Source organism: Myxocyprinus asiaticus, chromosome 11, assembly GCF_019703515.2.
Source record: "Myxocyprinus asiaticus isolate MX2 ecotype Aquarium Trade chromosome 11, UBuf_Myxa_2, whole genome shotgun sequence".
Classification (NCBI taxonomy): domain Eukaryota; kingdom Metazoa; phylum Chordata; class Actinopteri; order Cypriniformes; family Catostomidae; genus Myxocyprinus; species Myxocyprinus asiaticus.
The window spans coordinates 22,885,159-22,908,592 of record NC_059354.1 but is presented as its reverse complement, the minus strand read 5'-3'; the positions used below and the strand labels follow the sequence as shown (position 1 = coordinate 22,908,592).

Sequence of the window (23,434 nt, the reverse complement as noted above, 5' to 3'; positions counted from 1 at the left end):
ATCAAGTTGCAGAACCATCTCAAGGATGATCAGTGGAAACAGGATGCACCTGAGCTCAATTTTGAGTGTCATGGCAAAGGCTGTGAATACTTATGTACGTGATTTTTTTCATTTTTTATTTTTAATAAATTTGCAAAGATTTCAAACAAACTTCTTTCACATTGTCATTATAGGGTATTGTTTGTAGAATTTTGAGGAAAATAATGAATTTAATCCATTTTGGAATAAGGCTGTAACATAACAAAATGTGGAAAAAGTGAAGCGCTGTAAATACTTTCCGGATGCACTGTAAATATCAGACGTTCTGGTTCGCTTTGAGACTGCAATATAAAGTGGTTGAACAGACAATTCTACAGCTGCTCTTAGAACAGTAGTCATCTCAGGTGAACAGTCTACTCTAAATTATTCATTCAGTCAGTCAATCACTTAAACACTGTTAGCCAGTGCCAAGGTATATAACAAAAAGGTGCATCTTGCCATCTTAATCTTGATCAGAGAATAGCAGAGGTCATGAACATTGCTGTCTTCTATGAGATGCAAGTATAAAAACTACAATATGGTTGGCAAGCAGAGACAAGTTTTAAAAATAAACTACAAAAAGTGCAGTTTCTCTTTATTAATCATTGAAATAAATATCAACATCTAAAATTCAAAAAACAATATTTTCTCATACTAAGTGTATGAGATTGAAACTGAGCTGAAATGTGCAGCCAAAAATTGTTAAAACTGTTTATCTTAAGATCAATCTATTAAACGTGTACTATATCAAAATAAATGACAAAACGTGAATAAAAGCAGACACAAAATAAATACAAAATAAAAAAACGATGTAAATAAGTCATTGGGAGATCACTCCTTTTTCTTGAGTTCGCTTCTTCTTCTTTTTGTCTTTGAACACAGGAGAATTCAAGAACTTTGTATCAGTGTATTTGTCCCCACGCCTCATTTTGCTGTCAAAAAAGAAACGAAATTCAAAGGTGTATAAAAATGCACAACATACACATACATACTGTACATACATACACTGGTGGTCAAAAGTTTGGAATAATGTATAGATTTTGCTCTTATGGAAAGAAATTGGTACTTTTACTCACCAAAGTAGCATTCAACTGATCAAAATGTATAGTCATTATATTAATAATGTGAAAAATTACTTTTACAATTTGAAAAAAATAAAAAAATAAAAAAAATAATAATGTTCAGAACTTCTTAAACAACTTCAAAGAGTTCTCTTCAAAAAATCCTCCACATGCAGCAATGACAGCTTTGCAGATCCTTGGCATTCCAGCTGTCAGTTTGTCCAGATACTCAGGTGACATTTCATCCCACGCTTCCTGTAGCACTTGCCATAGATGTGGCTGTCTTGTCGGGCACTTCTCACGCACCTTACAGTCTAGCTGATCCCACAAATGCTCAATCGGGTTAAGATCCATAACCCTCTTTTCCAATTATCTGTTGTCCAATGTCTGTGTTTCTTTGCCCACTCTAACCTTTTCTTTTTGATTTTCTGTTTCAAAAGTGGCTTTTTCTTTGTATTTTTTTCCCCATAAGGCCTGCACCCCTGAGGCTTCTCTTTACTGTTGTACATGAAACTGGTGTTGAGCGGGTAGAATTCAATGAAGCTGTCAGCTGAGGACATGTCTCAAACTAGAGACTCTGATGTACTTATCCTCTTGTTTAGTTGTACATCTGGGCCTTCCACATCTCTTTCTGTCCTTGTTAGAGCCAGTTGTCCTTTGTCTTTGAAGACTGTAGTGTTCACCTTTGTATGAAATCTTCAGTTTTTTGGCAATTTCAAGCACTGTATAGCCTTCATTCCTCAAAACAATGATTGACTGACAAGTTTCTAGAGAAAGCTGTTTCTTTTTTTTTGCCATTTTTGACCTAATATTGACATTAAGATATGCCAGTCTAGTGGCAACTCAAAAACAAAGACAATGTTAAGTTTCATTTAATGAACCAAATAGCTTTCAGCAGTGTTTGATATAATGGCAAGTGATTTTCTAGTACCAAATTAGCAATTTACCATGATCACTCAAGGATAACGTGTTGGAGTGATGGCTGCTGGAAATGGGGCCTGTCTAGATTTGATCAAAAATGACTTTTTTCAAATAGTGATGGTGCTGTTTTTTTACATCAGTAATGTCCTGACTATATTTTGCGGTCCGTTGAATGCCACTTTGGTGCATTAAAATACCCATTTCCTTCCAAAACAGCAAAATCTGTACATTATTCCAAACTTTTGGCCGCCAGTGTACATACATACATTTTCCAGGTTCAATACAAGTTAAACTTAATCGGCAGCATTTGTAATGTTGATTACCACAAAAAATTATTTTTGACTCGTCCCTCCTCTTATTAAAAAAGAAAAATGGAGTCACAGGTTACAGTAAGGCGCTTATAATTAAAGTAAATGGTGCAATTTTTGGAGGGTTTAAAAAGGCAAAAATGTAAAGCTTATTATTTTATAAATGCACTTAATTCATTAATTCTGAATTCTTCAGTTAATAAATTCTTCTGGTAAATCTCATGTATTATTTGAGCTGTAAAGTTGATTAAATCATAGTTTTTACAGTGGTTTTAGAGTTTATGACATTACGATGTCATGGCAACTAAACTGTAAAATTGGATATAACTTTACACAGAAATGGTTTATAAGCAATTTTATGACACTAAAATCATGTTATTGTGCATATTGTTTACGTCTTGTGGCTTTACTTTTGAAACGGGGAGTATTTGAACTTTTACGGTTTAGCCCCATTTACTTCCATCCTCACTGTAACCCATATTTATGCTTTTCTTTTTTTTTTTTAAGAAATGGAGGGACAAGATTAAATAAATTTTTGTGGTAATTAACACTATGCCACAAATGCTGTCAATTAAGCTCAACTTGTATTGAACCAGGAATATTATTTTAGTATACTATAACACTGCCACTCACCAGCTGAGTGTGGGTTCTTTGTAAGAGACTGGTGCTGCTCTTCTTCGCGTTCTGCCAAAATCAGAGCTAACATTCCAGTCTTTATTTGTTAGACTCTTCATAACCCTGTCTTCTACTGTTTCAGAAACAATGTTTACAAGACAGTATATAAGACATCAAATATAAGTAAAATGGCAATAACATAGTTTCAAAATGATATATCTGTAATAAAAGGTACATGTTTACTATTTCTTTCTCCTTTCCAGAATACAATCATTTGTAAAGCATTTATATTTTACTGTATTATTTATTTTCATTAATGACTAATTTCATTCTAATTTTCATACAGAAAGGTTACCTGGAGGTTGGTGCATCAAGTTCAACTCCTGGTCTTGACAAATGTTCATGGTTTGAGAGTGGGCCTTTTGTTGAGGGCTGTGAGCAGAGCTCTCATCTGAGAGCATTTCAGGGTACCCACCAAGAGACTCCCAGGGAGGCCTCTCCTCTGTGAACTGAAGGCTTTGGTCCTTCATGTGCCCATTAAAACTATCTGAAGCCATTACAGGTAAAACTTCATCTGATCCATTTGTGCGTACATGATCTTCAGAAAAGCAGCTGGAAGCCCCACTGCCACTCGATTGTTTACCAGGTGAATTATGACAAGATGAAATTATGGATGTTTTCCTGCACCTGCTCTCATGTCCCTGGTCAGTCTCATCCAGATTCATGCAAAGATCATCCATGTTGATATGGTTAGCCTGATCAGCCTTGTCAATGGAGGATGGGGTGCTTGCACTTATGTCAGTGTTTCTTTTATGGGTTTTAGCATGATGTTCATTCCTGAGGTCCTCCTCTGAGGCAGAACAATGAGACATCCCTGTTAGTTGCAAGGTATGAGAGGAAGAACTGCATTCTCCTCCATTCTGAAGATCAATCACATCTTGCCTTTCAGTTGCCAAATTTCCATAACTACTTAGTGTACAATTATTCCACTGTTTCTTTGTTCCTGCTTTAGATTTGGCTCTTCCTGTAGCATTCCTCTTTGTTACTTTATCTTTCACCTCTTTTCTGTGTTTTTTAGCTTTACTGGGCACTAATGATGGAAATTCAGATGATTCCTTTAAAAGGTTATGAACATCATGTAAACATTCTGAATCGATGTTTCCCCCTGATATCTTGTAAGGAACAGCCTCTGGCTCTATCTGCTGTTCTGCAATGCCATCTAAACAGATAACTTGAGGGATCATTTGGATTTCTGATGCTAATTCCTCTGAAACTTCTGGTCTGTTGGCATCCTCTAATATGCTTTCATTCAAAATGTCTGTTGAATTCCTGGTGACAAATGATTCACTTGCTTGTGTAACAAATTTTCCTCTGCTTTTCCGTGTGTTGCATTCTTTGTACTGAGGAAGTAGATGTGCTAGTGTTTTGTTTGCATGTTTTTTAACTTTGACTGTGGTCTCACGGACATGCATATCAGTAGCAACAGCCTCTGGGCATACAGTACTGGCTGATTCAACATCTTCCTGTGCATTCAATAAACTATGATCCATAGTAAAGGATGAGATTTGAGTCTTCTTTCTCTTCTGAGGTCTTAGCTCATCTTGAACTATATATGTTCTCCTGCTATTTTCATTTTGACTCTTGGGTTCCTGGGTAGCATGAGCTTCCTTTGCATTATTTGTAGCAGCTTTGCTTGAAAGATTTCCATCCCAAGGAATTGCCTTGCTTCTTTGAGAATTCTGAACCTCAAGATCACTAAAACAATCACTTAAAATGTCATCTGGGGAATCTTGGGAGATTAGGTACGTTTTCCTTGGATCTGGGTTTGTCCGTTTACATGTGCGCCGGCTACTTGTAATATGACGAGAGGTGACATGAGTTTTCCTTACTGATTCAGTATCTCCAATCCAACAATTATCTCTTTCCTGAAAATGCTCTTCCTCATTCTGGAAAGCAGGAGAGCAATGCTGTGTTGCATTGGTTATTGCTTGTGGCACAGCTGCAGTATTTGATCGACCAAATTCAATTGGTGCTTCTTCCTCTGCAGATCTACTCTCGCTACTCTTTTCCAATAGACACAAATCCTTCTTTTCCTGATGTGCTTCCATAACTCTAGAATTTCTTCTCATGTTTGTTTCAACCGTCACTATTTCAGCACCACTTTCAGTAATGGTCATCTCCATTTCAGCATCATATAGGGTATTTTGCTGCGTCGGATTGTCCCTCTCTGGGGTGAGAGGCCTCTCTTTGCCTTTTTTAGAACAATGGAAAAGTAGATGTGCATTGACCACAGCTGTATTCACAGGTTCAGGTGTGATATAGTGCTGTTGTGGACGCAATGTTGGATTGTCTTTTCTAGGTACTTGCAAACTTCCAACCTCTGCCTCAGTTTCACACATTTGATCTCAAATAAATAATTAAATAAATGATTAGGAAATCAAATACAAAAAAATATTAATGCAAGCAGCACTTATCGGTCAGTTCAAGTGGCATAGGGCCTTTAAGTGCATGTGCTACAAGATATTAAGCATTAATATCAGGTAGCACGTAAGCAACTAAAATAAAGATAAAGCAATATAATTTTCAGCAGTATCTGGTAAATGACCATAGAAATATTGTGTTTTTAACATTTATGACTGTAATAGCGCCACATACTGTCCGATCCCCAGCCAATTTTGCATGCTTCTTCAGAACCATTTGTTGAATATGCAGACTAAATTTGAGTTATAGGCTTTTGGGTGACTGAGGCCACCCCCATAATTATAAATTACCCTGTATTAGCCAAGTCACATAAAATTATATATTTTTTTATAATTATTGATCTAGGCTGTCCACAGAATCTTTCTGTACAGGTACTGTTGATGTCGAATGAAAAACTTAGGACTAGTTTGCAAAAGTTTGTGTTTTTATATAATCTCACATATTTAATGAACAATTTAATTGACACCAATGGTTCTTGAGGGAAAGTTGTTCAGAATAAGGAGAGCTATCATGTGATATGAATAATGTGTCTGTATGAAACACAGCAGAATATACAATGATTTACACGCATGTAAAGCACAATAGTGCATCCCGGGGGCCAATTGTTTTCACATTTTGCACAGACATCTTGGGCCAAGAGTCAAATAGGCCAACCAAGTTTCGTTCCGATCGGTCTTGTTAACCTTGTTAAATAGCTGCTAAAAGTTGATTGGTCAATGGCGGCCATGTTTTTCAAGATATGCATATATCCTCATAGACCTTGATGACACCATGATCAAAGACACCGCATGCCAAATTTCAAGTCGATCAGACCAACGGTTCCATAGTTATCATTGTGCAAACAAGTGCCCGAGGTACACAATTTTTTTCATGTATCCTCAGAAGGACCCGAGTTTTGTGAAAATATCTCATACCAGTCAAGAGTTATAGGCTTTTGTGTAAAAGTGACCATGCATACTTCTTGCGTTTTTGGCGCTGTCATGAATTTATTCATAGTAAACTAAATGAAAGATTGGTTTGCATTCTTAAAGGGATAGTTCATCCAAAAATTTAAATTTTCGCATCATTTACTCACATTCATGCCATCCCAGATGCGTATGACTTTTTGTCTTCTGCAGAACAAGATTTTAAGAAGAATACAACCCCAATTCCCAAAAAGTTGGGACAGTATAAAAAATGCTAATAAAAACAAAAAGGAGAGATTTGTCAATTATGTTCACCCTTTGCTATATTGAAAACACTACAACTAAACATATGATGTTTTACCTTGTGAATTTCATTGTTTTTTTTGAAAATGTACAGTAATTTCAAATCAGATGATTGCAACACACTCCAAAAACGTTGGAATAGTTGAGTGTTTACCACTGTGAAACATCACCATTTCTTCTAATAACACTTATTAAGCATTTAGGCACTGAAGACACAAGTTTGTCAAGTTTAAAAAGTGGAATTTTCCTCCATTCATCCATTGTGCAGGTCTTTCGCTGCTCAATTGTATGGGGTCTTCATTGCCGTATTGTGCGCTTCATAATGCACCACATATTCTCAATTGGAGATGGTCAGGACTGCAGGCAGGCCAATCTAGCACCCACACTCTCTGCTAATTCAGCCAGTATGTGGTTTGAAGTTGTCCTGCTGAAATTCCAGGACGTCCCTGGAAAAGACTGTGCTGGATGGCAGTATATGCTGCTCCAAAATTTGTACATAACTGTCTGCATTAATGGTGCCCTCACAAATGTGTGAGACTGCGAGTTACCCATGCCATGGGCACTGACACGCCCCTGGCCAAACAGACACTAGCTTTTGGACCTGACGCTGATAACAGCTTGGATGGTCCTTTTCCTCTTTGGCGCGGAGAACACGACGGCTGTGTTTTTCAAAAACTATCAGACCAAAAAACATAGTTCCACTGTTCTGCTTTCCATCTAAGATGAGACTGAGACCAGAGAAGTCAGCAGCGCTCTGGACAGTGTTGTTGTAGGGCTTTGCATAGTAAAGTCTTAACTTGCATCTGTGGATGCAGCAGCAAGTGGTTTTGACTAACAAAAGGTTTACTAAATAATTCCAAGCCCATGTTCATGATATCCATTACAGATGAATGATGTTTTTTAAAACAGTGAGGTCTGAGGGATCAGAAATCACACGCATTCAGAAGTGGTTTTCGTCATGCCCTTTACGCACCAGGATTTGGCCAGATTCCTTGAATCTTTTAACTATATTGTGCACTGTAGAGGGTGAAATGCCCAAAATCCTTCCAATTTGTCTTTGGGGAACATTGTTCTCAAAGCGCTGGATTATTTGCTGAAGCATTTGTTGGCAAATTGACAAGTCTTGAACGATCCTTGCTCTTGAAGGTGATTGCCTCACCTGTTTAACATCTCCTGTTTCACATCGCCTTGTTATTTTAACTCATCAAATTGTTATTAGTCTTAAACTGCCCCTGTCTCAACTTTTTTGGAGTGTTGCAATCATCTGATTTGAAATTACTGTACATTAAAAAAACAATAAAATTCACAATGCAAAACATCATATAACGTGTAATTGTAGTGTTTTTAATTTAGCAAAGGATGAATATAATTTACAAATCACTACTTTTTGTTTTATTAGCATTTTTCATACTGTCCCCACTTTTTAGTAATTGAGGTTGTATTTCAGCTCTGTAGGTCCATACAATGCAAGTGAATGGCAGCCAGAACTTTGAAGCTCCAAAAAGATGAAGGCAGAATAAAAGTAATCCATATGACTCCAGTGATTAATTCCATGTCTTCTGAAACGATCTAATTGATTTTGGGTGAGAACAGACCGTATACAACTCCTTTTTCATTGTAAATCTTGCCATTGCAGTCTCTAGGCACCATCATAATGTAATTGAGGTACATTTTGGTTTGTTCTCATCCAAAATGATTGGACTGCATTCAGAAGACATTAATTAAACCACTGAAGTCGTATGGAATACTTTATGCTGCCTTTACAAACTTCAAAGTTTTGGACTCCGTTGACTTGCATTGTTAAGACCAGCAGAGCTGAAATATTCTTCTGAAAATCTTAAAGAGGCCCTATTATGCTTTAATAGTTTCTTCCTTTAGTGTGTAATATAGCTGTTTGTGCATGTAAAAGGTCTGCAAAATTACAAAGCACAAAGTCCACGCAAAAGGGAGTTATTCTCTCCCACAGACAACACTGCCTGGTTTGTAGTCCACAAAGTATCTACGTCACTATGTAACATATTTGCATAATGCCTGCCTAAGGGCTATTTTGGCCCGCCCTCAAACAAACGTAGTTTTAGCCAAGGCCAGGATGAGTTGGGTTAGTGTTGTCGCCATGTCGAGAAGATGCCGTTTTCTTCACTGCGAAAGAGAAACCAATGGCAGACGAATTGAAGAATCAGTGGTTCATATTTATTTTAATTATTTAGCAGTACAACCACAACCAATTCCCACTTTGTTGGGACAATCTGGCACTTATGTTTGACTATTTGTGGATTTATCTGCTACCGAGAGTTCAAACGTGGAGTTTTGTGTTGTAGCTACGGTGTACACCCAGTGCACAGCTGTAGGCCTCTGCTAACCTGATAGCTAATGTTGTTGTGTTGAAATAGATTTGCTTATCAGCTGCGGGCCCACTTTTACATACAATTGTGTAGAATTATGCAGACTGTTTGTTGTTCTTACTATCATGAATAGTGATCAAGGATTTATTTTTATAAACAGTAATATTATGTCTACAAACCATGGTAGTGCTCGGCTAACTTGCTATGTAACGTTATTGTTTTGGCAAGGGATTACTATTCAGCTGTGGACCGCTTTTACCTAAAACTGTGTAACAAAATGGTTGATCTCAAGAGTCTTATATAATTATATAATTACAAGCTGTAATGTTACGGCCGCTATCGGTAGTCCACGGCTAATCTGCTCACTAACTCTTTAATACACCCGGGGAGTAAGCCTCTGTTCTCCGTTCAAAGCTTGGGCAAAAAAAGTTCGGCTACACCCATTCCAGCAAAAGATGACTAACTTAGATGCACTATGTGTCTTTTACTTGAAGCTTTGTTAAGTTCAGAATAATCAACAGTGTACTTGTAAAAAAGCTACAAAAGTAAAACTTACCACTGTGAAATGTCCTGCTCAAGTCGTGCCTGCAAAGGTGGTTCAATCATCTTGTTCTTCCAAACTTTCATTATTTCATTCATTATCGGACTCTGGCTCAAACTGGTACTGCAAAAACCGACGCCATAGTTACCACAGTTACAGTAGTGGTTACAGTTGCTCATGAACCTCGGGAGCTGAAACTCGGTTATGGTAAGGGGTGTTCCATTTACGACACACGCTCTATGCAGTTGACCAATCACAACAGACAAGGCCAGCTGACCAGTCAGAGCAGACTGTGCTTTTCGGAAAGGGCGGCTTTAAAGAGACAGGAGGTGAATCAGAGCATTTCGGCCAGAGTATGAAGAGTGGGTAAAATAAATGTACAGTATGAGAAAAATAATGTGTTTTTTGAACATTAAAGCAGTAAACCTATAAAATAAATAGAATTATGAACCTGTGAATTAGTATAATATGGGCTCTTTAATTTGTGTTCAGCAGAAGAATGTCATCCATATATGGGATGGCATGAGGGTGTGAAAATGATGAGAGAATTTTCCTTATTTTTGGGTGAACTATCCCTTTAAGGAATCATGTACAAGCACCATGACTTCTCATACCTTCAGTGCTGCTGTGTTCTGAATCCATACTTTCTGGAACCTTTAAAATTTCACAAATATCTAGAGTGAACAATTAACAAAGCTTGGCTAACGTCCTAACAACACCACCAACAACAATAGCCATTAATGACAGTAACATAAAAGTAAATCATTAGTCAAAATGAAAATTGACAGCTTACTTCCTCATTAGAAAAAATATCCACTGCCTTTGTCATCCAGTTAAGGGAAGAGTCATAAAACTCACGTATAATGGTGAACTAGAAAAAGCAAAAACACTTAATTAACAATAATTATTTGTCCAACGAAATATCAATTATGCATAGTGTTTCTTTTCAATTTTAAAGTAGACCTACAGTACAAGCTAAACACCTGTGTGTAATGTCCGATTCAAATATTGTCAGTGTCTATGAGTGTGTTCAACCAAGGCTGAAATTCATTAGAAGAGCATTTGAACACTTTGCATTTATGTTAACAAGTTTCAGGTTACCATACTTCACAGACACATATCAAATGTTCTCCTCAGTGGCAGACAGTTATTTTACCAGAGAGTCTCACTTCACAGACTCACCAATTGTTTGTTTTTATGACGCTGAAAGGCAAGATCAAAATTAAGAGCCTGTACATCTTTCCTCAGCCGCACAACATCCATCTCCAGCTCTCTGCTTCTCTGCTTCTGAGCAACCAGAGCTAGGGCAAGAGCCTTGTTGTTGGTTTTCAAAGAGAGCTTGAAAAATGATGATGTGTCTGAGAAATCATGAGAGGTCTAGTTATTATCAATGTTACTGGTGTCATGGATCAACTTATAACATAAGAGAGTCTTAAAGCTATAGTTCAACCAAAAATGAAAATTCTGTAATCATTTACTCACTCTCATGCCATCCCAGATGTGTATGACTTTCTAACTTCTGCAAAATACAAACAAAGATTTTTAAAAGAATATTTTATCCCTGCTGGTCCTCACAATGCCAGTGAATGGTGACCAGAAATTTGACGGTCCAAAAGGGACATAAAGGCAGCGTAAAATTAATCCATAAGACTCCAGTGGTTAAGTCCATATCTTCTGAAGCGATATGATAGGTGTGGGGGAGAAACAGATCAATATTTTAAAAAGAAATCTATGCTTTCACGTTCACTTCCACATCCACATCCTGGTGTGGAAGTGCTACTGGTTAAAGATGGAGACTGGTAGTAAAAAAGTACATAAATATTGATCTGCTTTTCACACACACCTATCATATCCCTTCAGATGATATGGATTTAACCACTGGAGTCTTATGGATTACTATTATACTGACTTTATGTGCTTTTTGGTCATCATTCACTTGCATTGTGTGGACCTACAGAGCTGAAATATTCTTCTAAAAATCTTCATTTGTGTTCTGCAGAAGAAAGATAATCATACACATCTGGGATGTCATGAGGATGAGTAAATGATTAGAGAATTTTCGTTTTTGGGTGAACTATCCCTTTAAATGTTTTCTTTCACAAATAAAGTAGCCACCTGTATCTATGAGCATTTCTCAGAGGTGAAAAGTAAAACTGAAATGCCTTACTGTGAATTTTCGTCTTTATCTTGGCTGCGTAGACAGATGGGGCCTGTTTGCCCATTCTTGTGTTTTCCTTCCTCTCTTTAGAAGACATTGTTAATGTTTTATAATTGGGAGCTTTAGAAAATACATGACTGATTATCCGATATTTAAAAAATCCACCGAGGATAAGTTCTGTTTAAATGAAAGTAAAATATAGCTACTCACCACTTGTTAGAGCAGACGACAGAATTGTCTTTATATTTGCTATAAAACATTTTTATTTGAAATTAAGTGTCCGTTTTGATTCTCCGTTTCACTTTAAAACCAAACAATGCCACCGCGGAATCTCAAAATTCTTCTTCTCTGGTGGCCCAAGGCGATTGTAGAATCAGAAACAGTTGAATACAGCCACCTTTCGGACTCAAATTAATATGTGACAAACAGACCAAACACAAACTTTTGATTGTTTGAAAACCTTGATTCAAAGGGTTTTGTGACTGGTTAATAACAATTTATTTCCTCAAAATGACCCAGTCATAGAGATTCATGACACTAAACATCACGAATGATGCCGCATGAGCCTGAAAGAGAACTCTTCATTAAAATAAGTCATTAAGCGATGACTTTTATTTTGAAACTAGAGTCCCTTCTTCCGGTTACACATCGACACAGTGGCTGAGTTCACACAGCCGCATGCACATATTCCATTGAACTTCCTTCTCAGCTGTCAAAGTGTTCACACACCATTTCTCGGGGAAGCAATATCATTTTTATTATTATTATTAAAGATAACAGTCTGGGCTTAGTCTGAGATGGAGGGCCAGCGCTGGTTACCACTGGAAGCTAACCCAGAGGTATGAATTTCGCCCTGCATTCACGATCCTTACACGTTAATTCAATTTTATAGTTTATCGATTTATTTTTTATATGCAGCTTTTAGCAGGAACGGTAAGCTGCAGCTGATGTCTTCGTAATCAAATTAGCATGAAACTGTTTGTGTTCTGTGTCTGCTTTTCAGGTTATGAACCAAGTGAGTAGATGTCTCCAATATCTGGGTGTGTCTAGGATTCAATCTAGTGCCAAATGAATGAATCAGGTTTATTTAAATACGTTTGTGATCACGCCAATTGCATCCACTTTGATTTGTACGATATGTGCAATACAGCGCTTAATATATCGTTTGTAACTTGATTTCATATGCACTTAAGTAAATATATTTTGTTATTGTAGTTTATTATTGAAACGTTTAAATAAAAAATAGGGTTGTGTAGGCCCATGCATATTCTGTCCATGTCTCTGACTATACACGTCTAATCCCTTTACTAGTCCTATGTTATATGAATTGTGTTTCATTTTTATGTGTTGTGTTGTACCTTTGTTAAGTTTTTAAAGCAGCTGGGCTTAGTACCCACCTGGCAGTTTGGGGATGTGTACGGTCTGGAATCTGAAGTTCTCAGTTTGGTGCCAAGGCCTGTGTGTGCTGTTCTGTTGCTCTTCCCCATAACAGAGAAGGTATAGCTGCAATTCACACCCGTATAGACTCTGTATTAACAAAACAAGCTTTGTATTTATAGATGCATGTTTGTAAGTGTCCATTAAAGATAGATGGATGTGCAACTGGACATGATTGGAGCTGGCGGCATTATAATAATAATAACCTTTCATATTATATTACACAATAGTTTAATAATATTGATTATTGAATGCAAGCCTCTTGCTCTGTTAGAGATCGAATGGCAATTCCCCTATTGCAGTGTTGAAGGGATAGTTCACCCAAAATTGAAAATTCTCTCATCATTTACTCAGCCTCATGCCATCCCAGATGTGTATGACTTTCTTTTTTTTCTTCAGAACACAATCGAAGATTAAGAAAAATATCTCCGCTCTGTTGGTCCATTCAATGCAAGTGAATAGAGACCAAAACTTTGAAGGTCCAAAAAGCACATAAAGGCAACATAAGAGTAATCCATACCACTCCAGTTGTTTAAGCCCTGCCTTCTGAAGCGGTCTAATTGATTTGGGGTGAGAACAGACCAAAATGTAATTCCTTTTTCATTATATCAGCTGTCTCCTTGGCTATCATGGTATCAAGCTAGATTACAGTTCCTAGCGTCATCTAGCGCTCCGCACATGCATTAAGCACAAGGATGTGTAATTGAGCTTGAAATCATGATCGTGGCTAGAGATTGCATTGGCAAGGTATAAAGTTAAAAAGAAGTTACATCTGTTCTCACTCAAAACCGCTAGGATCGCTTTAAGTCATTTGTATTTGTATAGCTTCTAAACACATTGCTTAAACCACTGGAGTCATTTGGATTACCTTTATGTGCTTTTTGGAGCTTCAAAGTTTTGGTCAATTTATTTGCATTGAATGGACCTACAGAGCTGAGATATTCTTTGTGCTCTGCAGAGGAAAGAAAGTCATACACATCTGGAATGGCATGAGTGTGAGTAAATGAAGAGAGAATTAAAATTTTGAGGTGAATGTTTTCCTTTAATAAAACATATCTAGCCTATAACATTGGTTTGATAAAGGACAAAAGTTTCTGGACTGAAAAATGTCTTTGTACCCTTAAGCAAATTTTGTTTGCAGTTAATTGAATGGAGCATCGTTGTCATTCTTGAAAATGACATTGATTTATACAAGGCATGATATTTACTTACAGGGAATAAAAATATTCTCTATATAGTATGAAACCTTTAGACAGGAGGAGGAGGCAAAGATTAAAGCTCAAGGACAAGAGGTGTCCTCGGAGGTGTACTTCATGAAGCAAACCATTGGGAATGCTTGTGGTACGATAGGGTTGATTCATGCTGTGGCAAACAATCAAAGGCATCTGGAATTTGGTAAGTATCTGTTCATTTTTTTTTTTTTTTCATGATTTCCCCTGCATTGAAATTTTCATTTTTATGTTTAATGTACCTTTTTATCTGTTTGTGGTATATTCATGAAGTTCTGCTTTTGTAGAGCCCAATTCACCACTAAAGGCATTTTTACTGCAATCTACAAAGATGAGCCCAGAGGAAAAGGCAACTTTCCTTGAAAAGGATGAGGTAATGAAATATTCTGTATTTTGACACAACAGAGTTTACATTACATTTCTAAACTTGGTAAAGACTTTTTTTGGAAGTTGATCACTAATTACATCAGACTGTTTACAGGAAATCTCTACAGGCATTAACCGAACCAATTCTTTATTCATGGTACTGATATTTTTATGATTTCAGAGTATCCGTGTTACACATGAGTCAAGTGCTCAGGAAGGACAAACAGAGGTTGGTATTTGCAAAATACAGAGGAGCTGTTAATACATTTTTCTAAGTACTATGTTTTATCCCATTAAAGGAATGTTCTGTGTAATGTCTTGTGTTGTAGCACAAATACCATATTGCAAATATATGAGTGTCATTCCTTGATTCACTGTTTCTTTTTGGAAATATAGGACATTCTGAAAATAGGCACAGCTTCCATTTGCAGACATGTTTATTTATTTATTAATGGACACTCAAGTGGTAGGAAGTAATTATTTAAAGAAAGAAAAAGTATTTTGGTGGAGTTGTCATCTTTATTATTATATAAGACAGTTCTTATCAGGGCTTTCATGGGACTTTCATAACACAGACTTTTCTGCTAATTAATTTTAAAATCAAACTCATCCTATCAGCTTGGCGCTACTCTTTTTAGAACATACTGTATTTATCTAATATCATTGCCCCATCTCCCACTTGATAAATACATATATTGCATCTTCCATGGTTCCTTTGGCTTAGAAACTGCTGCAGTCATACCTATTCTTAAGAAACCTGAACTCTGAACTTGGCAGCTACAAACTCATCTGTAATATTTTCATAGACAAACCTAGAGTTGTTGCCACCCAGCTAGTCACATCTACTCTCAATAACTTTTATGACCCCTTCAAATCGGGTTTCCCTCCTTTCTACAGCACTGAGACAGCTCTCTTAGTTAAGTCTCTTTTAATAACTTTCTTCTTTCTGACTCTGTGGCCCTTTGTATTCTCATTTTCTTAAATCTCAGTTCTGGTTTTGACATTGTTTGCCATTCCATACCATGGCTGGTACTGCCTTATTTTTTTATTTTTTTGCCCTGTCCTTTTTATCATCTACATGCTTCCCCTTGGTAATTATTCGTCATGGTTTTCACTGCTATGCTGATGAGTGCTGCATTGATATTGATGGAGTTCTCACAAACTGTCTAAAACCATGGTTTCACATGTGAAACTTTCTTCACATTCAAAGCCCACAGCAGCTGCACAGAACAGTTTTTTTTCTATCTCTGCAACATAGCACACCTCTGTCACATATTTAACCACAGACGTGATGAAATTCTAGTCCACGTTTGATTATTAGGGTGCCCTCTTTATTGAATTACCTTCCAAACCCAATTCTGGATTACAGTATAATGAAAACTCTCCAGCTACAGTTCTCACTCACAGCAAGTCCACTTGTATCACTCCCATCCTAGTTGATTCAGCACCATTAACCTACGAAGCCCCTCACGGTTGCCCTTTTATATCTCAGAGCTTCTCCATCCATTCACCCCAGCATGCGCTATCAGATAAATCTGGTTTACTCTCTGTTCCACATTTCTGTCTTCTGTGGGTTGTAGGTCATTTGCTATCATGGCCCCTAAATTTTGCAACTCACTCCCACAGATGCCACGCAGCGTTACCACTGTTTTTGCATTTAAAGCGCATCTTCCCACAGTTTTACTATTCTCCCTTTGACAATTCCTTTTTTTTATTTTTTTTATTATTTTTTTTTTTACCTTTTTGTATGATTTATCATTTATGTTTGTATTATTCATTTACATTCTAAAGCATCCTTGAGCTTGGGGAAGGTGTTATATAAATAAAACTTTTAAACCTATTCTTATTACATGAAGCATATGACAAAATATTCTAAAATAAGATACAGTATGTGCTTAGTATTATGAAAACATGCAAACTGGTTATTTACTCTGCTCACTCCTACAGGCTCCAAGTTTAGATGAAAAAGTGGATTTGCATTTTATTGCCTTTGTAAACATTGAGGGACATTTATATGAACTGGGTAAGTACATTTAAAAGGACATCATTAATATTGTTCTTAAGCAATAAGTGTTTGTTACCACTGCAAAAAAGAAATATTGTCACTGTATAGTACAGGAGGATATTTGGTGTATTCATATTTTGTACATGTGTTGCAGATGGACGCAAACCTTTTCCAATTGTTCATAGGAAAACCACAGAGGACACATTTCTTGAGGTGAATGTACTTAAACTCAGCGATGTACTTTATATTTGCAGCTTGATTTATTTGTAGATGTATTTTAATATATTGTTTAAATGGCTTTAGGTTTGTAGGACTGTGAAATATTTTATGTCCCGGTTTTATTTTATCAATTTATGTTTGATTTACAGGATTGTGCAGAGGTCTGTAAGAAGTTTATGGCACGAGATCCTCAGGAGCTCCGTTTTACTGTGGTGGCGCTTTCCAAAGCATAAATGTTCTTGATGTTTAAACTTAGAGGAAAAACTGCCAATCATTCTGAAGTGCTGAATACTTAAGAATATGAGCATTTATATAGTATAGGTTTGATTTTGTCTTTAATAAAACAAAAGTTAAAAGTTTTGACAGTAAAAGATACAAGCCAACAACTTAAAAAAATAAATTATATATATATATATATATATATATATATATATATATATATATATATATATATATATAAAATTGTTCAAATAAATGAAAAAGCTCTACAGTTTTGTACCTGAACCATGTTGCCACCTTTTCACTTTAACCACCACTCACTTTCTCTGAAATTATATAAAATACATTTCTAATGTTAATAATATTAATGCACCTAATGGGGAAGTACCTTTTTTTTTTTTTGCTGGAGAAGAATATCTCTTTAAAATAAAAGTTTAGCTACTTATGAATATGAAGACTTGTCATGTTCTTATATATATATATATATATATAATTATAGACAACAATAAAGAACAAATGTCTAATGTTTTCATCTCATGGTGACCTCATATTGTTCTGTTAGGAGTGACAACAGTTCACTAAGAATACAAAGCCAATGAGGAACATGATTTCGTTTTTTACTCTGTGCACTTTTATATTTCCCTCAAAAACACAATAGATGAATTTAATAGTTTTACAATAATTATTAAAATTTCATAACTAATAATATAGTATTAATAATATATTTGTATTTTATTATATTTATTTTTATGAATTATACATTTGAAAACAATCTTATACTTATTTACGTAGATATGGCAAAACTTAGGGGAAAAAAAAGAAAAAAAAAAGTGCCGTTTAAAAAAAAAAAAAAAAAAAAAAAAAAGCCCTTAATCGTACTACCGGAACCACATTGTAATGTGACCTTTTGATATTATTAGGTTAGGTTAGGTGTAGGCATTTATTCTGGCGCACTAGAGGGCGAATAACGTCCACAAAGTTTCTCAGGAAAAGGGGAGACTTGCGTTTTTACACCGCGTAGTTTACGGCTGTTGTAAAAAAGAGCGAAAGTCGTGAGACTGGTGGCCGCGATAAGCGCGCGTCCTGTTGAATTTAATTTTTAAGAGAGCTGGTGAGTTTCCTCGCGACGCGACAGAACTATATGGGTCGCACTTTAATCAGACTGCACTCTTGCAGTGTAGACGCCTGTCTCCTGAAAAAAACATTGCTGAGAACCAAGAACGGTGATGGAGTGGAGACAGCAGTTTGCGGTGGGTTATGAGACTACTTAATCCGAAGCACAGAGATGGATAGGGGTAAGAACTTTGCTCAATTCCACACCTGATCTCATTTAGATGCAGATAGCTCAGGGTAATGGAACATAACTGAGGCTATTTTCACTTGTCTAAAAATAACACCACTGATTCATTCATTCTCAAAATATCTTCTCTGTATTACATGCAACCTCAAGATAATTAATTTTCTTTGTGTTACCTTCAGTTGCGGTTTTTGCTTATTTGGTACCCTATAGGCGAAATCCAACGTGGTGACACCCCCCCCCCAAAAATGGATTTTTACGATGTTAACAACTTGTTATTATTACAGAACTATGCTTTAACACACAAAATATAACACAAGGATAGTTAACCAAAAAATAAAAATTCTCTCATCATTTACTCACTCTCATGCCATCCCAGATATGAATGAATTTCTTCTTTCTGCTGAACACAAGCAACTTTGAAGCTCCAAAAAGCATGTAAAGGCAGCAAAAAATTAATCCATACGACATCAGTGGTTAAATTCCATGTCTTCAGAAGTGACATAATTGGTGTGGCTGAGAAACAGATCAATATTTAAGTCCTTTTTTTTTTTTTTTTTTTTTATACTCTAAATCTCCACTTTCACATCTGAAAGTCATAAATGATGCCTGTTTAGTTTCACTTTCACATTTGAAAGTGAAAGTGGAGATTTGGAGTAAAAAGGGACTTAAATAGTAATCTGTTTCTCACCCACACCTATCATATTACTTCTAAAGACATAGATCTAAACACTGGAGTCTTATGGATTACTTTTATACTGCCTTTATGTGCTTTTTTGTGCTTCAAAGTTCTGGCCACCATTCACTTGCAATTTATGGACCTACAGAGCTGAGATATTTTTCTAAAAATCTTCATTTGTATTCTGAAAAAGAAACAAAGCCATGTTTCTGGAATGGCAAGAGGGTGAGTAAATACAGTATTTATATATATATATATATATATATATATATATATATATATATATATATATATATATATATATAACTCAGCAAAAAAAAAAGAAATATCCCTTTTTCAGGACACTGTGTTTTAAAGATAATTTTGTAAAAATCCAAATAACTTTGCAGATCTTTATTGTAAAGGGTTTAAACAATGATTTCCATGCTTGTTCAATAAACAAACAATTAATGAACATGCACCTGTGGAACGGTCTTTAAGACACTAACAGCTTACAGACAGCAGGCAATTAAGGTCACAGTTATAAAAACTTAGGAGACTAAAGAGACCATTCTACTGACTCTGAATAACACCAAAGGAAAGATGCCCAGGGTCCCTGCTCATCTGCGTGAACGTGCCTTAGGCATGCTGCATGGAGGCATGAGGACTGCAGATGTGGCCAGGGCAATAAATTGCAATATGAGACGACTAAGACAGCGCTACAGGGAGACAGGAAGGACAGCTGATTGTCCTCGCAGTGGTAGACCATGTGTAACAACACCTGCACAGGATCGGTACATCCGAATATCACACCTGTGGGACAGGTACAGGATGGCAACAACAACTGCCCGAGTTACACCAGGAATGCACAATCCCTCCATCAGTGCTTAGACTGTCCGTAATAGGCTGAGAGAGGCTGGACTGAGGGCTTGTAGGCCTGTTGTAAGGCAGGTCCTTACCAGACATCACTGGCAACAACGTCACCTATGGGCACAAACCCGCCTACACTGGATCAGACTGGACTGGCAAAAAGTGCTCTTCACTGACGAGTCGCGGTTTTGTCTCACCAGGGGTGATGGTCGGACTCACGTTTATCGTCGAAGGAATGAGCGTTACACCGAGGCCTGTACTCTGGAACGGGATCGATTTGGAGGTGGAGGGTCTGTCATGGTCTGGGGTGGTTTGTCACACCATCATCGGACTGAGCTTGTTGTCATTGCAGGCAATCTCAATGCTGTGCGTTACAGGGAAGACATCCTCCTCCCTCATGTGGTACCCTTCCTGCAGGCTCATTTGACATGACCCTCCAGCATGACAATGCCACCAGCCATACTGCTCGTTCTGTGTGTGATTTCCTGCAAGACAGGAATGTCAGTGTTCTGCCATGGCCAGCGAAGAGCCCGGATCTCAATCCCATTGAGCACGTCTGGGACCTGTTGGACCGGAGGGTAAGGGCTAGAGCCTGACCGATATGGGATTTTTGAGACCGATACCGATTTTAGAGGGGGAAAATTCACCGATTACCGATATGGTGGCCAGTAGAGGTAATTTTTGAGCTGGAATGAAAATAGACCTTTTCTATGTGGATTGTTCACAGATTTAGCAAAGATATGACTATGCAAATGTACTTAGAAGGCTACTTTCTTAAATATTTTTATCAAAGAATATTTTACATTATTATTATACATTGTCAACAAATTCTAGAAATTAACACTGAGAAAATAAAGAATAAATAAAAATAAAATAAATAGCTAAATAAACATCAGTACTGTATGTTTAGTATCAGTCAAATGCTGACTATATTAATACTGCCAGTAAATTAGAGGCAGTTTGTAAAACAAGAAGCATTTACACCTGCCGAGACAAGAGATAAAAGCGGCAGCGTTGTTACACCGTATTCTGCTATACAAGTTCAGGGGAAACTTTCAAGGATGGAAAACCAGACTTTTAAATATTATATTTTATAAGTGCAACAACTGGAATTGTTCGCTTGAAGGGGTACCAAACTGAATCCTGAACAAAACAGTTTGGTGAATACATGTTTACACATAAACTTCCACTCAGCTGACAAGCATTGAAAGTAGCTATGTGATTAGCTAGTTAGCTATAAGCTCGTTGTCACGGAGAGTAAAAGAGGGACGTTGTTTATTTTACTTTCCAGTATTGTGTCTCACCAACTAGGTAACAACGTAGCGTGAAATCAACACTCAACAGACACAATCCACCACTGAGCTGTTGTCTGCTGAGCTGTAAAAAGATGCTCTGATGTTTACCTTTCAATCTGCTACTTTACTGACTGCACTGATACTATAGCTGGCTGATCATATTGGCCGACCGATATATCAGTCGGGCAGTAGTTAGGGCTAGGGCCATTCCCCCCAGAAACATCCGGGAACTTGGTGGAAGAGTGGGGAAACATCTCACAGCAAGAACTGGCAAATCTGGTGCAGTCCATGAGGAGGAGATGCACTGCAGTACTTAATGCAGCTGGTGGCCACACCAGATACTGACTGTTAATTTTGATTTGGACCCCCCCTTGTTCAGGGACACATTATTCCATTTCTGTTTGTCACATGTCTGTGAAACTTGTTCAGTTTATGTCTTAGTTGTTTAATCTTTCTATGTTCATACAAATATTTACACATGTTAAGTTTGCTGAAAATAAAAGCAGAATTTTCTTTTTTTTGCAGAGTTTATATATATAGCAAATTATATTAACATTTACTTCACATATACTGTAATTCTGTAACTTAAATTGCACAATTATAGAGTCAATAAAGAAAGAAAATGGCAGAGTAGGCTTCTTACAGATTGCTGCTTGTGCTATTACACTTAATCCCTAATTTAAAATGTAACCCCCTCCCAATTGTCATTGATGCAAAATCATTAATGACTTTGTCATGTCTGCCCAGCAATCACATGGTTGATATTAATTTTCTCAAGACCACTGAGGCGATGCTGTGTCATGGTGTACCTGTATTGTTGATCGTGGTTATCTTATGTTTGTTCAGAATGTAAGAATGCATTATGAACATCCATAATCCTAACCATATAGAACCTTTAAGGCTGAGTAGCCTGACAGGAACAACTCGGGGCACATTTCTCCCATTGCGATCTTCTGAGCCATAATTCGGGGCACCTTTATCCCATCATGAGCTTGTGAGCTCTGTGTGGGGGTAGCCGAGCAGGTGGGTGAGTAGGCGTTGCCGCCCTAGGTGCCTGCCTATATCGCCTATGCCATGATCCGCTACTGGTTACCTTAATACTGAATCATCCAGACTTGTTGAATTGCTCTTTAACAATGATGAGAACTTACAAAAGCTGACAATTTAAGCTAGTAGCTATGTGTTTAATAGGTAAATCATTAGTGTCTGTGTTTATCTTCAGATAATTTTCTGTAGGCTACTTGAGTTTGAAAAAAAATAATAGGCCTAATAATTTCTGCCGAGTTTTTGTGGAGAATTTAACTAGCTTTTTTTTTTTTTTATCCTACTAAAGGTCACACTTGGTGGTAGTGTAACAGTATTGTACTTCATTACACCATGTCATTCTTCCCATTAGAATATTCCATGATTTGAACATGTTAATTATTATCCTCCTGTTCTCAGTCAACAAATGTTGGGTGTGTGATTATGTTCTATTTTAGTTGCTTTGATATCTTTGTATCAGACTGGTGTTGCGTCTTATTTCTCTAACTGTGTGTACACTGCATTAAACAATCAAAATACAGATTTATTTGCTGTTTGCATCAAATTCAAAGTGGAAATTCAAGTATCACAAAATCAAGTACTCCTGAAACAAATTTCACATGCTTTACTGGGTTTATCCCACCGCCTTTTGAGGATGTAAATAATTAGGATTTTTCTATCCTTGTGAATTCCCTTCTCAGCGGGAGATGGCATGGCCGAAGCACTGGCTGTAACTGAACAAATATTGTTCTTAATTCATGAGGGGTGAATCTGAATCACTGTGACATCAGTCTCTCACACATGCACACTGGTTCATTGTCACAGGCAGTGGACCTTGGCAGTTGGCAGGGCAGTTTCCCCCCGAGCTGATTGCTCCCCTGCAAAGGAAGGTGATGTGGCTTTTAGCGTCGGATCTGAATGACTAACGGGTTGGCATTATTTTTTTACCACCTGTATTCTGGCAGGTCCCGCCTCCTGCGTTCGGATTGGCTACTAAGAGCTACTTACAAAAGGTCTGCGATTGGGCAGTTGAGAAGTCGTTCATATAGTTTTAGTTACCATAAACAGAGGGACGACATATCGTGTAAGTTGCAGAAAAACAAACAGCCACTAAGTTCGATGTTCAGTGTGAATTTTAAATGGTTAACATTAGACAAGACAAA

At 37.1% G+C, this 23,434-nt stretch overlaps 2 protein-coding genes across 8 annotated transcripts; one reads left to right on the top strand and one right to left on the bottom strand.

Annotated features, from left to right (window-relative positions):
- Positions 1-232: 232 nt before the first annotated feature.
- LOC127448401 (shugoshin 2-like) lies at positions 233-12,189 on the bottom strand. Of its 5 annotated transcripts, XM_051710887.1 has the most exons (8): positions 11,864-12,189; positions 11,663-11,737; positions 10,678-10,853; positions 10,289-10,366; positions 10,110-10,149; positions 3,279-5,327; positions 2,942-3,056; positions 238-950 (listed from the first exon to the last, which is right to left on the bottom strand). In XM_051710887.1, the coding sequence occupies exons 2-8, from the start codon at positions 11,715-11,717 to the stop codon at positions 839-841; spliced, it is 2,625 nt and encodes an 874-aa protein (XP_051566847.1). In that variant the 5' UTR covers positions 11,718-11,737; positions 11,864-12,189; the 3' UTR covers positions 238-838. The 5 variants fall into 5 exon arrangements, with proteins under 5 accessions (XP_051566846.1, XP_051566845.1, XP_051566847.1 ...); XM_051710886.1 differs by lacking the exon at positions 11,864-12,189 and having other exon boundaries at positions 233-950; positions 2,942-3,053; positions 11,663-11,838; XM_051710885.1 differs by lacking the exon at positions 11,864-12,189 and having other exon boundaries at positions 237-950; positions 11,663-11,838.
- A 124-nt stretch (positions 12,190-12,313) lies between these two features.
- On the top strand, positions 12,314-17,996 carry LOC127448092 (ubiquitin carboxyl-terminal hydrolase isozyme L3-like). Of its 3 annotated transcripts, XM_051710379.1 has the most exons (9): positions 12,314-12,492; positions 12,657-12,668; positions 13,022-13,150; positions 14,329-14,485; positions 14,607-14,692; positions 14,867-14,914; positions 16,633-16,708; positions 16,845-16,903; positions 17,059-17,996. In XM_051710379.1, exons 1-9 carry the CDS (start codon positions 12,451-12,453, stop codon positions 17,140-17,142), a joined length of 693 nt encoding a protein of 230 aa, XP_051566339.1. In that variant the 5' UTR covers positions 12,314-12,450; the 3' UTR covers positions 17,143-17,996. The 3 variants fall into 3 exon arrangements, with proteins under 3 accessions (XP_051566339.1, XP_051566340.1, XP_051566341.1); XM_051710380.1 differs by lacking the exon at positions 12,657-12,668; XM_051710381.1 differs by lacking the exons at positions 12,314-12,492; positions 12,657-12,668 and adding an exon at positions 12,711-12,734.
- Positions 17,997-23,434: the final 5,438 nt, after the last annotated feature.